Consider the following 13,748-nt stretch of genomic DNA (forward strand, 5'->3'; position numbering starts at 1 on the left):
GTAGATTAAAAACATTTGAACACATTAAACTTAAAGTAGCAATAGAAAAACAAATAATACATACATTTATTTATACCTACAAATAAGGCTTATATGTAAAGAAAATAATTTTAGATTAAATCTTAAATGCATGAGCCATGGGAGCGCACACAAGGGTCTAAGGATAAAGGCTGGTACATACTGTACAGCTTGTAAAGCCCCTTGAGGCAAATTTGTGATCGGAGTATCTAAATAAAATTGACTTGACTGTAAAAGCAAAGTCAGTAAAGGTTACAAACAAAGGAAACCATGCTCCACAGAAAGTCGAAAGCTGCACTTAAATGCAGAGGAATTAACTCTCCCCAAATGAATCAGGATGTTTTGTGAGACTCTAGGAAGAGAAGCCTCTGTGCTGTACCGCTGACAGGAACCAGACAAGAACTTGTCAAAAATCGCAGTGCATTCCATTGCACGGTTTCCAGCCACCAAGCTCCCTGCAGCCAATTTTTTTCTGAAACTATTTGACATTGAAGGCAAGTTCAAGATTGCTCAACAGGAAAAAAAGTAAATATCTTCACAATAATAAGAAAGGCCAGTGATGTTTATAGCTTCCTTTGCCAAATGAAGAAGGTAATACATCTGGTGGACAATAGGACAAATGTGTCATGTGAACATTATCAGCTACAGTACACAGAAAAATGGGCACACATTTGTCAAGCAGAACAAGCTAAGGAGCTGTGTGGCAGAAGAAAGATCACTTGGCTTTCAGGTTAAGAGAGGCAGAAACACCCAGAGCAGACTGACATGTTTAAAACAATTTACCATGCCATCATCAGCACTAGTTCAGTGAAAACAGAGGACATGTAAAGAACATTAGTAGCATTGATAAACTCACCACCATACTGGCTTTGTGGAATCTTACAGCTCCAGAGAAATCAGACAAAAAGCTAATTGGGGTGACAGCTTGTAAAGCAACACAAAAGATTAAAGGAGTCAATCCCCTGCTTGTTTCAACGTTTCCCACATCACCCGGTATTCTCTCCAAACATTCTCCAAAGCTACTGTACATCCTTCAATATTTTATTTTATCATGCTCAAGTTGAAACCTTAGTAAGTGGAACACTCCAAATAACATCATATTCACCACCTCTTTTGATACACCCTTTTCAGTTGAAGCTCTATGTACTCATCTGAATTCACCGCTGAAAAAAAACCACCCCTTCAGCCATGAACTGCACACTGCTATGATGACATCGTTAGTTGGAGCCACAGGGATTAGTGATCCTCACTGCTGATAGGTTGGTAGAAAAGGGATGGGATTTCGTTAATAAAAGCATCAAAGTAAAACAGTGCACAGTCTGAAAGTAAAACGACCTTACAAGAGTGGAACTCTCACCTGAAGACAATAAGGTAAGAAGACCTTTCGTTACTTTATCCTATAACAGGACATTGTAAAAATATACACCACTGGTCAATGTATCGTCAGCTTTGAACAAACATATTAACAGTACTTCATTTTTATTACTATTATTGCAGCAGGTCTTAGCAGGGACATAAAAAGCTATGCGGTTGTAAGATTCATTTATTTCACACACAGGAATGCAAGTTATAGTTCCCTTTTTATGCTAATCGTAAAAACAAAAAACTAAACTAAACTAAATAAAAATGATGGAAAGCAAATTCTGATGCTTCACACGTACGCTCCCATCTCAAGGAGAAGCTTTATGAAAATTAGTAGGTGCCTCTCAAAATTTAAAAATATGTTCTGAACTATGACCCCCCTCCAAAAAGCAGATTTTTGTCTGTAAACTACTTTCCAAAATACCTGAACATTTTGGCTGTTGTAGGAAAACACTAGTGTGGTCATGGCAACCACCAGCCACCTGGGTGACTCACTGGGCGCCGCTCCTTGTCTGAAACACAGCGAGGGAGACACAGTGTGAGCTGATCATCCCCCATAAAACCACACCCTTCCTGAACTGCTAGGCTATTCACGCTGATATCAGCATTTACTCAGCTTGTGTCATTGTTCACTTAGTGGTTTTATGCATGGATTGCAAAACAAGAGGGAAGCCTTGGGCTACACATGCTGACTTACACCGTCTGGGACACATACTGTAGATTTACTTTATTAACCAAAATAACAATGCTCAAGTTACTTATTGCTTAATAAGTTTTAGAGTGAATTAACCAAATATAAAACAGCACTGTCCAACTGCCATGAAAAAACTTTCTATTGAAGAACTATTCTTATTAAAATCTGACATCTGCAAACGCAAACACTCTGGAAATGGTAGCAAGCTGTTGCTATGATGGGTTTGTGATAGGTTTGTTTTGCAAAGAGGACAAAGGTGAGGCTGTCATTCTAACTGATCTCTCTCCATTGCACCTATGTCTGTGGTCTTCCCAGAAGACGGTGAGCTCTCCTAACATGATGCCTACAGCTAAAGGCATGTGCCACATGATACCCAATCACGTTCTGAGAGTGGGTCAAACTATCCGTCTGGACTCGAGGCAGGATCCAGTCAATCAACATCCCAGTCTCACAGAGCCCAGTGGCAAACATGATGACCCTGATCTCGACATCTCCCTGGATAATCTCAACCAGCTCATCCTGGAACTGGACCCGACATTTGAACCCATTCAGGTCAACGGAAGTCCCACATGCATCAGCCCTCCTACAGGTACAATACGAGCCACTTTGCATTAGAGCTTTATTTTGTTTCTGCACTATTCACACATTCTCATTTCTATGTTATAGCTCAGTCTTACTTAAACACATCAACAAAGTTCAACAAAAGGCAGCCTCCAACCTACAGATGTGTGACACAGAGCCCAGTAAAACCACCGTCACTCTTATAAAATAAATAGTACACATAGCCCGGGGCTTTGGAAATTTACCCTCCCTTTATTGAGATCGTTTTACTTTTTTTTTTTTAATCATGGGGTAATTGCACCACTTCAGCTGTTCTGGGATCACTGCCAAGATGATTACCCCACCCTGCACATACTACAGATACAGAGAAGTAGGCGCAAATGAGGTACAGCGGCGTTTTCACTCAAAAAGTGTGCACAAAAGTCAGCAAAACACATAAATGAATTTCCTGTTGCTCGTCTTTTTTTTTTGAAAGAAGTTTGGTCATAGGTTCATGAAAAAGAGTGCGATGTGTTGTGGAGACACAACAGTGGTTTGAGGGAAAACAATCAACTGTGAAGAGAAATCAGAAAATAGAACGCTTAGGTTAAGCAGCGGTTAAAACAGTAAAAGGGAAAATTGAGGTGTTGATGAGAACTCATTCCCTGTTGTTGTGAAACAGTATTTTCCCTCATGCCAGCACTCACCACAGCACCTACCTACAGTCACAAACAGAGATTCTTCTATTTCTGTGTGAACATTAGTCATTTTTATATAACTTGTAGTTGCAAAAGGCCTTTGTCTGGCTCATGGCTTGACCACAGTGTTTTCCTAAGAGCATAAACTCACACAGTGCACATCAAAACAGTGAGGCAGAACAAGCTGGCACGCCTCTAGGTGATTTGGTATCATCGCAACGCCAGAAATGCAAAGTTCAAATCATTTTGTTTGGAGGGAATGGCCTGAACTTTGCAAGCAGGTACCTGCATAAGAAATGTGGGTTTTTATCAGATGAGTTTCAGAAATGATGTGTTTACGTACGGGGCCAAGCCTCTTTGCTAATAGAAAACCAAAGCATGAAGTCAGGGAAAGGCACTTTGACTCTTTTTCCACTAAGTATCAGTTTCACAGTTTCACATCGTTCTTGACATTTCATTCTCATTTTTCAGTGTGTTTTTTACACTTTCCCCTCCATCACCAGACAACTCCTGCTCAGATAAAGATGTCTCACGCTGTGTGTTGGTCCCTAGAGGATGTTCTCCCTGCTCCTCGCCCTCCGTGGTCCCATTAACGTCACCCAGTATACCCATCCCTACACACAGCAGCCTCAGCTGCAGTCCCCATGGCATGCTTGTCTTCTCCAGCTCCCCTACGTCCTCCCTGCCTCCGCTGCCATGTGGGAGTGCACCCCGACGAAATCACTCATCGAAGCATGACGTAGCCTTTTCCCAAGGATCCCTGCGCTTGTCACACTCCAACAGGAACAGTGCCACCTCGCTCCTCTCCATGTCAACATGCTCAGACACCAGCTACATCCTTGGCAGGTAAACATTTCAGTGGAACATAAGTTTTGTGGCAGTAACAACAAGATTTAACCACATTCCCACATTTACACCCTTCATTTCATTCTAAAGTTGCAAATTAAAGGATGCGAGAAATGTTTCTTCCTTTCATATTAATGTTTACTGACACAAACTCTGCATAGAAAATATTGGGTATTGATTTGTACATTTGCAATAAATATAACCTCTACCTCTCTGCATAGCAACCTGTCCCTGGCCAGTGAAGATGCTGACTCTCCAGATTCCATCCTTACTTGCATGTCCGGCTCCTTCACTCATGAGTCCAGAACGAGGCCATCTGATAAGAGCCCAGACAAGCCCCCGCTGACAAAGGGAGGACATCTACAGAAGCTTCACAGCAAAGGAGTCCACAGCAGTCCGGCTTCACTCTCTGGGTCTCTGACCGATATTCCTGTACTGCTAGTCAACGGTGCACCCCAGTCAGATCTGCACATTCAGTCTGATGGACCAGAAACTGACTTGATACACACCATCCCTTTTTCCATCTCAAGCCCAATTTCTCCTCGCAGTGAGTCGCACGTCTCATAGTAGTTTATGTTGTTGGCAGGAACGACATTTCAAACAATTTTTGATCCTACTGTTGTTTTTTGTTATGGTTGTTTAGGTTTCCAGGCCCATTTCAATGGCAGCCAGCCCTCAATGAAATTTGTCATGGACACTTCAAAGTTTTGGTTCCGTCCACATGTCAGCAGAGCAGAAGGTAAAAATCTCCAAACACCACTCCAAAGATAACTCTCTGAGGACATAATGGCTTTAGTCAAGCTAAGAAGTTACTCCATCTTGCAGGATCTGATGTTTAAAAAAATGTTCAAATTCTTTTACAGATACAGAAACAATAATAAACACACATTTGCAACTGTCTCTACTTGATTTCTGTGATTCATTCTAGCTGAAGCCCTGGTAAAGGACAAGGAAGCAGGAACATTTGTGGTGAGGGACAGCACCTCATACAGAGGCAGTTTCGGTCTGGCGATGAAGGTGGACCAAACATCCGCCAACTTCACTGCTAGCGCCTACCCAGGTAACCATTACTAATCAGTCCAGCGGCCTGACCTAATGCCCCCTTTTGAATCATGCACTATTATGAAACGCCACAGCAGTGGTAAGTCAGATACAGTAAAGAGAAGGCCATGAATGCCATAACTACCACTATCACAGACAAACAACTTGAGCATAGTGTAGCACAGTGCTTCTGTCGTCATTTGTCTATACCAGAGACCTGAAAGGCACAGGGAATCTCTCACACAACTCCGCTGATGTCAGTGGGCATGTCTGATCACATCCAGCTATCTGTGGCGAGGCAGTAGACAGTGCTGTTATTTTTTCCACCCACAGTATACACTGTATAAACATACATGAAAACCAGCTGTTTATGGCACTATAAGCAATCAAAGAGGAAAGATTTGACTCACTCTCAAAACAATTATGAGGCTTGACGTCATTCGCAGATTTGTATTCGTTCAACTTTTGTAGGAATGCAGGATAAGAAAGACATGTGAATTCTGTGTCGAGCACCGAGAGCACGTCAGTGTGCAGGCTCAACAATATTCCTCTACTGAATTATCCCTCAACCAAGGATAATTAGAGAACAGAATCATCCTTGGTGGAGAGATGTCGCTACAATATTTTCTTTTTCTGACTTCCATGGAACAATTTGCAAAGTGCTATATAAGTGCTATACAAATAAAGTTATTATTATTAATATATAGATATAGTGAAACAAAATGATTAAAGATTTGTAAGCAACATTGGAAGAAGATGTGAAATAAGCCAAAGCTTGAGAATATTACTTCAAATTAAATATAATTTACAAGAGAGGGCTTATGTGCTTATTACAAACTGCTACCTTATCCCTGGCCTGTGGCATGGTCAGATAGAAAGGCCTTCTTGAGAGCAGTGTTTATATGTTTTTAATGATCTTGGTGTTCATTTTGTGATTCAGTGCCTCGAGTACCACAACTAACAGTCAGCTATTTAAAAAATGTTTTTAAAGAATCCTTACATGTTGGTTGTCTGGAGGTGATATGTACATTAACATTGTGTGTTAACTCCACTGACTACATGCAAATCTTGTTTTTCCTGACATTTGTCTTTTCATCAAAACAGGAGAGAGTACTTCAGATCTTGTCAGACACTTCCTCATTGAATCATCAGCTAAGGGCGTACGCATCAAAGGTTCTTCTCAGGAACCATACTTCGGTAAGTCAAAGTCAACCGCAACATTATATTGTTTTACATATCAATTTCCTTCTAAACCCAAAATCCACTCGCCTACTCTATATGAATGCACGTCCTTGTCAGGCAGATGAAGCCACACCAGAACTGCGTCAGCCAAGTCTGGCCTCTTGGGATGTGGGTGGATCTCGTTCTTATTCAATGGTTTGAGATCATGGGGTGTGTTCTCACACCCACAAAGCCTTTATCAAGGTGTATTGTGAGCTTTCTCTTTCTTATCAGAGCCTGTGACATGCAGTGATATATCTGCTTCTACGGAATTCTACTTGTGTTGTAACTGTGGTGGCTTTGAACATGGCAAAAAAAAGGGGCAATAAACCAGATTTACTCAGTCCATAATTTAAATTTCACCTAAAGTCTTCATATCATGACAATATCCAGACTTTTTCAAACAGCAACTGATCCTGGAATGGGCCAATGCATCAAGATACATTTAAAATGCAAAATTACCACATTCACACTAGAAAATAACTTACAGAAAACACTATACTGCCCTAATACCATATACCTCACCTCAATGACACTATACATTAAATATTTAAAGTTTTATCTGAGCTTTTGTGGTCCCATATAAGACAAAGAGTTTCTCATTCATTCTTAAGCTTCACCAAAGCTATAATTTTGTGTTATCATTGCAGGTAGTCTCTCTGCCCTGGTCTACCAGCACACAATTTCTGCTTATGCTTTACCCTGCAGATTACTGCTCCACTCCCAAGGTAGGCCTTTAAAACACTGGTGTGTGTGTGTGTGTGTGTGTGTGTGTGTGTGTGTGTGTGTGTGTGAGTGTGAGTGTGAGTGTGAGTGAGAGAGAGAGAGAGAGAGAGAGAGAAAGGAAGAAAAAATAAAACCTATTTGCCTACACAGATCTGGGTGCAACAGAAGGGAGGGCAAACGACAAACCAGCATCAGTGGACAAGAGTACAACAGGTGGGACAATACAGTAATAAATATTTATGCGTTTTTACATCAGCATGTTATACATTTGCTAGCACTTATCTTCAAGTAATGCTTACAATACAAACTGCAACTTCTGGTAAAAAACACAAGGAACAGCAGCAACAGTTGCTGATGTCAGCAGGCTAAGGAACAACATAAAATCTAATAAGACATTACTAAGTGACACAAGTGGTTTTAAACTAGATTCAATTGACCTATAAATAAGATATGCTCTTACATTTTCTTCGTCTGTACTGTGGGAATGAAGGAAATGCTAACAGTAGCTTTTCCCAAACAGCTTGCTAACTAAGATTAAAAAACGCTAGCTAGCTAATTAGTTCACAGAGGAACCCCCCCCACACACACACACAAATGACTTTTACATTTGTCTATTTTTTATATATATTCTGGTAAAAAAATACAAAATATAACTGTACATTGTAACTGAATTGAGTCAATTTGGGCCAAATCATATTTGAAATTATTTGTATGTAAAATATGACTATAAAATATGTCTATTTTGCCTAGGAGATTGAAAAAAAAGGGATTAATCCACTAATAATCAAGGAGGGAGTTGGAGGGTGCTTCACTTTACGTGTTACTGCCTACATGTTTAATTCCACCTGATTGTGCATTCAATCTCTATTTCTAATCACAATGCTTGTCTTTTGCATAGCTTGCAATTTCGTCTACCTGAATGCTGTCTCCATTGAGATGCTGACGGGCCCTTGTGCAGTGCAGAAGGCGGTGTCCTCCACACTTGAGAAGGCCTCGGGTTCCTTCACACCAGCCATAGTCAACCTGAAGGTGTCTTTGAAGGGCGTTACATTGACAGATATCAACAGGAAGTAAGAAAAGACACATCCTGTCAACTTGCAGAGATTTTACTCAGTGTTGCACACAACAAACTCATGGCGGTTTGTGTGCAACATTTTATTGATCATTTCTAACAGCCGTAATCATTTCTTCACAGGCTTTTCTTCAGGCGCCATTACCCTGCTCACCTGCTTAGCTACAGTGGTGAAGATCCAGATAATCGACTGTGAGTAGGCGCCAACATGTTAAGAAGTCAAAGGGATTCATTTTGACAATCATACACACAAAAAGTATTATGTGACGTTCACTATGGTTACATTCTCTTCCATGTTGGAAAGCGTATATAACAAGCTGATAAATCACCTCATTAGTATACCTTTCGCCACATAAAAATACAACCACATGATTGAATGTGTCATGTAGTTCCATTTTGTTGTCTCAGTAATCCTTGACAGCGAGCCAGAACGCACAATACCAGGGTGCTGGAATGGATTACTGAATTCATTAATGTTATTAATTATTCCTACTTTTCCTGCTGTGATGTCAAAATATCAGCAGTGAAAAAAAATTAAGGCATTTTCCTAATGAACATTTATGTTAGCAGAATGCATGAGAGTAAACCACATCTTTTAATCTTAAACTTTGTCTTTTATACTCTTACAGCTGGGTGAAAGGTTCCAGTTTTGGTGCAAGGTAATTTTTCATTGCATACAATGTCAAAATGATCCACAGTAAACCCTCCCAGGGTTCAAACTGACCTGCAATACAGATCTTGTATACCAATCGAATCTAATCAAATCTATTGTTTCTTTGTCCCAACAGAATGTTTGGCTTTGTGGCAAAAGGTATAGAGGCTGGCATGGAGAATGTATGCCACATCTTTGCAGAATATGACCCCCTGCAGCCTTGCAACAAAGTCATCGAGCTTATTCAGGCCGCCATAGCCAAGCCTTAGGTCTTAAGGCACTACCTACCTGCCTGTCTTATGCTGTACTTTTCTTAAGTAACCTGTCCAATACCTTGGTCATCGTTAAGTGTCACTACTGCTGTTGTTACACTGGACAAGTTACTGTATCTGCTGGAGTGCAATAGCAACAAAATCTGAACTACAAGTGATTAGGACTATCCAGAGTCGTAGCACGGTCAGATGATAAAAGTCATACTGAAAAGACAGGTGTAATGGCATATATGAAGACAGACAAGACTGAACAGCTGTCACGCAGGAATATACCAGCAACATAGGATTGTAATTAAATGACATGCTACTACTGTTCCAAGGAGTTTGTAGTTTGTATGTTAAAACAAACGTAACAATACAGATGTTAAACTTAATATATGAAGCACCCAAAAATAATTTCAGTGTAAAATATTATTGTATTAAAGTGTATTAAAGTATAAAAGAAACCAACACTTTAGGTCATGCTACATTAGTTGATGTTTCTTATTTCTTAGTGTAGAATGATCCCCATGTCATTTGGGGTGAAAATCTGCACCAGCTGATGCTATAAAATATAGCGATGAGAGATTTTGAAGTTTTCTTAACAGGCTTGAAGAAAAACAACCACAACATACTGGCGTGTCCTTTCATTTCAAACAGAAACAGATAGCCTAGATATATAGTTCAGAATGTATTTATTAAACTGCACTGTAAACTACTTGTTTTCTATTCATGATTTTTTTCAAATTGTTGTGATAAAAAATAAGCATGTTGAACTTGTGTATTGGCATGCTTGGTGTTTATGTCTGAGAGACACTGTGTATGAGAAACAGAGCTTTATCTTTTCCTTTAACTTACCATCAAAGCATTCTGTAGACATTAGGGAAGACATTGTGGTTTATAGCTTTGTGTCTTCTAGTAAATCAAAATAAGATTATGATTGTAAACATGACAAAAAAAAAAAAACGCAACTGTCTGCACATATTCCTTTTTTATTTTAAATGATAAATTGTTAGATAAAAGCAAAAAGCTTCATTATGAAGTTACAGAGCTCCCAAAATGAAGAATGTGCTTCATGAAGCAAAGCAAAGTCAAGCGCAGGACTGCATAGGTAATATCTTTAAATATTTTCAACATATTTGGAGGCACCTTAATGCACAACGCAATGCACGGTGGCCCTTTTGTTGTTTTTAATATCTTTGGTGCCAACTCAAAACTTAGCATAAAAACTCTTAATCTAAGGTGTAACAGACATGCTACACATCCAGAGTGGAGCATAGAAGATACACTGCTGTGTTAACTATTTACAAATACTGCCCTCCTCTGGTTAAGACAGGGAATCTAAATTCTCTGAGACACAAGGTGAGTATTACAAGCCCCACTGCTGTTAAGATCACAGTGAGCAGTTTTTTTTCTTCCAGATAATGCATTTTAAAATATAGCTACATTATCAGTTTGAATTGCAAGATTTTTCTTTTTCCACATAGAGAATGAACTGCAATGACTAAAGACTAGAAGTACACACATCCTGGATACCTCTCAGTGCTGATGTGTATCTAAGTGCTGTATATGTCTGCAGTGCAAACACTTAGGGACTTTACAGAAATTATTGGGGTGAGAAGGGGAGCTGAAAGTAATCACCCTCTCCAGCGTTATTGTTTTAATAATTTTCATATTTCATATATATATATATATATATATATATGCTCTCTAGTCCATGACTAGAGAGCAAAAAAGATGTGGAAAGTAAGAGCAACAGTGGTTCCAGTGGTAACCAGAGCACTGGGAGCCGTGACCCCTAAACTGGGAGAGTGGCTACAGCAGATTCCAGGTAAAACATCAGAGGTCTCTGTCCAGAAGAGTGCAGTCCTAGGAACAGCTAGATACTGCGCAGAACCATCAAACTCCCAGGCCTCTGGTAGAGGAGCCGAGCTTCAGGATGACACATGAGAGGGGCTATTTTTTTAATATATATATATATATATATTTTTTTTTACACATTTTATTTACTTAATGTTCTGCCTTCTGTGTAGATGCAGACTAAAGTGAAGTTGGGAGCTGCTATTAGAAAGTGACAAATGAAGTTTAACACCCCCCCAATCCTCCCCCTATTTAGAAAGCCCCCTCCCCCAATAATTTTTATATAGTCTCTTAAAGAAAAGCAAACATAAAAATCCACCTATAGATAGTTCACAGCAGCTCATAGTGATCTGTCCACACCTCCATTTATCTCCATGTGCACTCATCCTCCTGCACCAGGTGTTAATTAGACTTCAATGCTGTAGTTAAGCCGCCATATGCTTGATATAATCTCTTTTGTGACAACATACTGACAGTATTGAGAGACACTTTTTCGTCCAGAATAATGACACATTAAGGTGTTTTCATTGTTATCCACTGAAAGTAGGTCCGATATATTTGATGTGGTTTTCTGGCACAATGAAAATGGTGCTAATTCTGCCAGAGTCAGGATAGGATGACAGAAGTTTCAGTTTCATTCATCAGTTGTGACGTGAAGATCAATGAATGCTGTAATTTAAAATTCATATTAAGCTTGATGGTAATGGATGGTAATATCCCAAATGTCAATGACACAGACGTTATCTCTGTAACTTCAACATCACCAGTGTTACCACAAACATACTAGTGACTGAGTTACTGTGTGATAGTTGGGATGCTGCGAGATCTCTTCATGATGAGACGCACCTCCACGTCAGGGAGGCTGTCCTGTTTGGTCTGGGCGCACCCTTCGTCTGCTGCAGCCATGTGCAGGTCGAAGCGCAGTGACACAGACTTCTTACGTAGCTTGGGATTCCCTCTGAAGAAGGAGCCCTCCCACTGCTTAATCACCTTGTCAATCTTCTCTGTCCTGTTAGGAAAGAGGTTAGAAGTCTCGGCAACAAAAAGTCATTTTTGTCATAGGACAGTATGCATTATCAGATTATTGGGACAATGCTTGGACACTAAGAAAACATTTTTAATAAGGTTGTTTGTTTTAGGTTTCTATTCTGTTTGTGTATCAAACATGTTTTCTTTTGTTCAGGAACATTTATAATGTATGCAATAATGATTTGTATTTCCTTTGAATTGTTGAAGATATTTACTTAACTATGATGATTGAATATTTTATATGCCTCGCTTGATTTGGATAATGTTTAACATGTTTATTAGAATAATGTAAGATGCATTTTTCTCGCTCGTCCCTTTTACTCTCAGGCTGCGGCCTTCACATCTTTGTAGGAAGACAGACTTCAGACTTCACAAGAACACACACACACACACACCTCACATTGTGCACAGATCCACAAGAGGAAGAGCGAGACATATTAACCAATGTAATACGGAGTTAAGGACGTCTGCTCCCGGGACCAGCACGGATACACACGTATTTGTTGTATTTGTTGATTTGAAATTACCACTAAATTTGAGTAAATCTGAACTTTACTGGAATTTGTGTCTCATTGAAAAGAATATCAATTATATTGAAAAGACAACAGTTCATCTAAGTCTAAGTTACAGTTACATCCAAGAGAATGAAGTGTGAGAATGAGGGCCCGTTAGGCCTCTGGCCCGGGGCCCGTTAGGCCTCTGGCCCGGGGCCCGTTAGGCCTCTGGCCCGGGGCCCGTTAGGCCTCTGGCCCGGGGCCCGTTAGGCCTCTGGCCCGGGGCCCGTTAGGCCTCTGGCCTGGTCAACTGCTGGATGTCTATTTATTTAGGTATAGTATTATTGTGTATCATATAATCCCATATAGAATGGGCCATTTCAATGGTTAAAATCAATGGTAAAAATAATTTTTTCATTTACGTATGCACCAAAGTAACACCAGAGGGCAGCAAGAGAGAACGTTTTAATTGGCTTAGAAATGACCTGGTCTGAGAGCTACAAAACCGAATATGCGCCTGTTTTGTGATAAAATACAACCAGTGTGGCAGTGAACACAGCCACTGAAGATCAGGACCTGGGATATTTGCCTTATCAAGCAAACTAAATTCAAAATGATGCATGAAGTCTCTGTCTGACAAATAGAAGTGCTGCCTCTGCAGAAGATGCAAGCACTGTATATGCAAGTGTGTCAATACATAAACCGACTGATGATCTTGGCTGGAAAAAGGGAACGCTTGAGCATCTGTACCATATATTTGTTTTTAGGAGGTGAGTTGCAATAAATGTACCAAAACACATGTGAGATTAGGCTTTGGGTAAATGAATGTAGGAGATGTTGGTTACTTTAGGACTAATAATTTTTTTGGCTACCTGGTTTGGCCTGTTACAAACACAACACTGACAGACAGTAGTTTCACCTTAAAAAGTGGTGAGCTCGTTAGCAAACAGCTCCCTATTTACAAAACCAGCAGACACAAAGTCAGCATACATCAGCTAACCTGACCATCGGGAGCAATTAACCACTAACCTGCTGAAAGCATTTGCTGTGGGTTAAGAAACATCAGTGACTAACGGCTTCAAAAAACATTAAGTAAAGAATCAATCAAGTGACAGAGTCAGTTAAACTATCTGTGATGACAGCTAAAAGACAAAGTAAATATTCTGTCAGGAGGACTAGATTTGTGTGTAGCTGTCTGTAGATATGATGCGTGCGTATGTATGTGTCTGGTAACACCTGAAGCA

At 40.0% G+C, this 13,748-nt stretch overlaps 1 protein-coding gene across 2 annotated transcripts; it reads left to right on the plus strand.

Annotated features, from left to right (window-relative positions):
- The first annotated feature begins 1,085 nt into the window (after positions 1-1,085).
- LOC123969370 (tensin-4-like) lies at positions 1,086-9,891 on the plus strand. Of its 2 annotated transcripts, XM_046046709.1 has the most exons (13): positions 1,086-1,389; positions 2,390-2,663; positions 3,816-4,158; positions 4,380-4,705; positions 4,802-4,897; positions 5,087-5,218; positions 6,304-6,396; positions 7,071-7,148; positions 7,297-7,359; positions 8,045-8,216; positions 8,342-8,410; positions 8,848-8,877; positions 9,007-9,891. In XM_046046709.1, the coding sequence occupies exons 2-13, from the start codon at positions 2,411-2,413 to the stop codon at positions 9,137-9,139; spliced, it is 1,788 nt and encodes a 595-aa protein (XP_045902665.1). In that variant the 5' UTR covers positions 1,086-1,389; positions 2,390-2,410; the 3' UTR covers positions 9,140-9,891. The 2 variants fall into 2 exon arrangements, with proteins under 2 accessions (XP_045902665.1, XP_045902664.1); XM_046046708.1 differs by lacking the exon at positions 1,086-1,389 and having other exon boundaries at positions 2,313-2,663.
- The last annotated feature ends 3,857 nt before the right edge of the window (positions 9,892-13,748 follow it).

The sequence above is a fragment of the Micropterus dolomieu genome, linkage group LG04, assembly GCF_021292245.1.
Source record: "Micropterus dolomieu isolate WLL.071019.BEF.003 ecotype Adirondacks linkage group LG04, ASM2129224v1, whole genome shotgun sequence".
Classification (NCBI taxonomy): Eukaryota; Metazoa; Chordata; class Actinopteri; order Centrarchiformes; family Centrarchidae; genus Micropterus; species Micropterus dolomieu.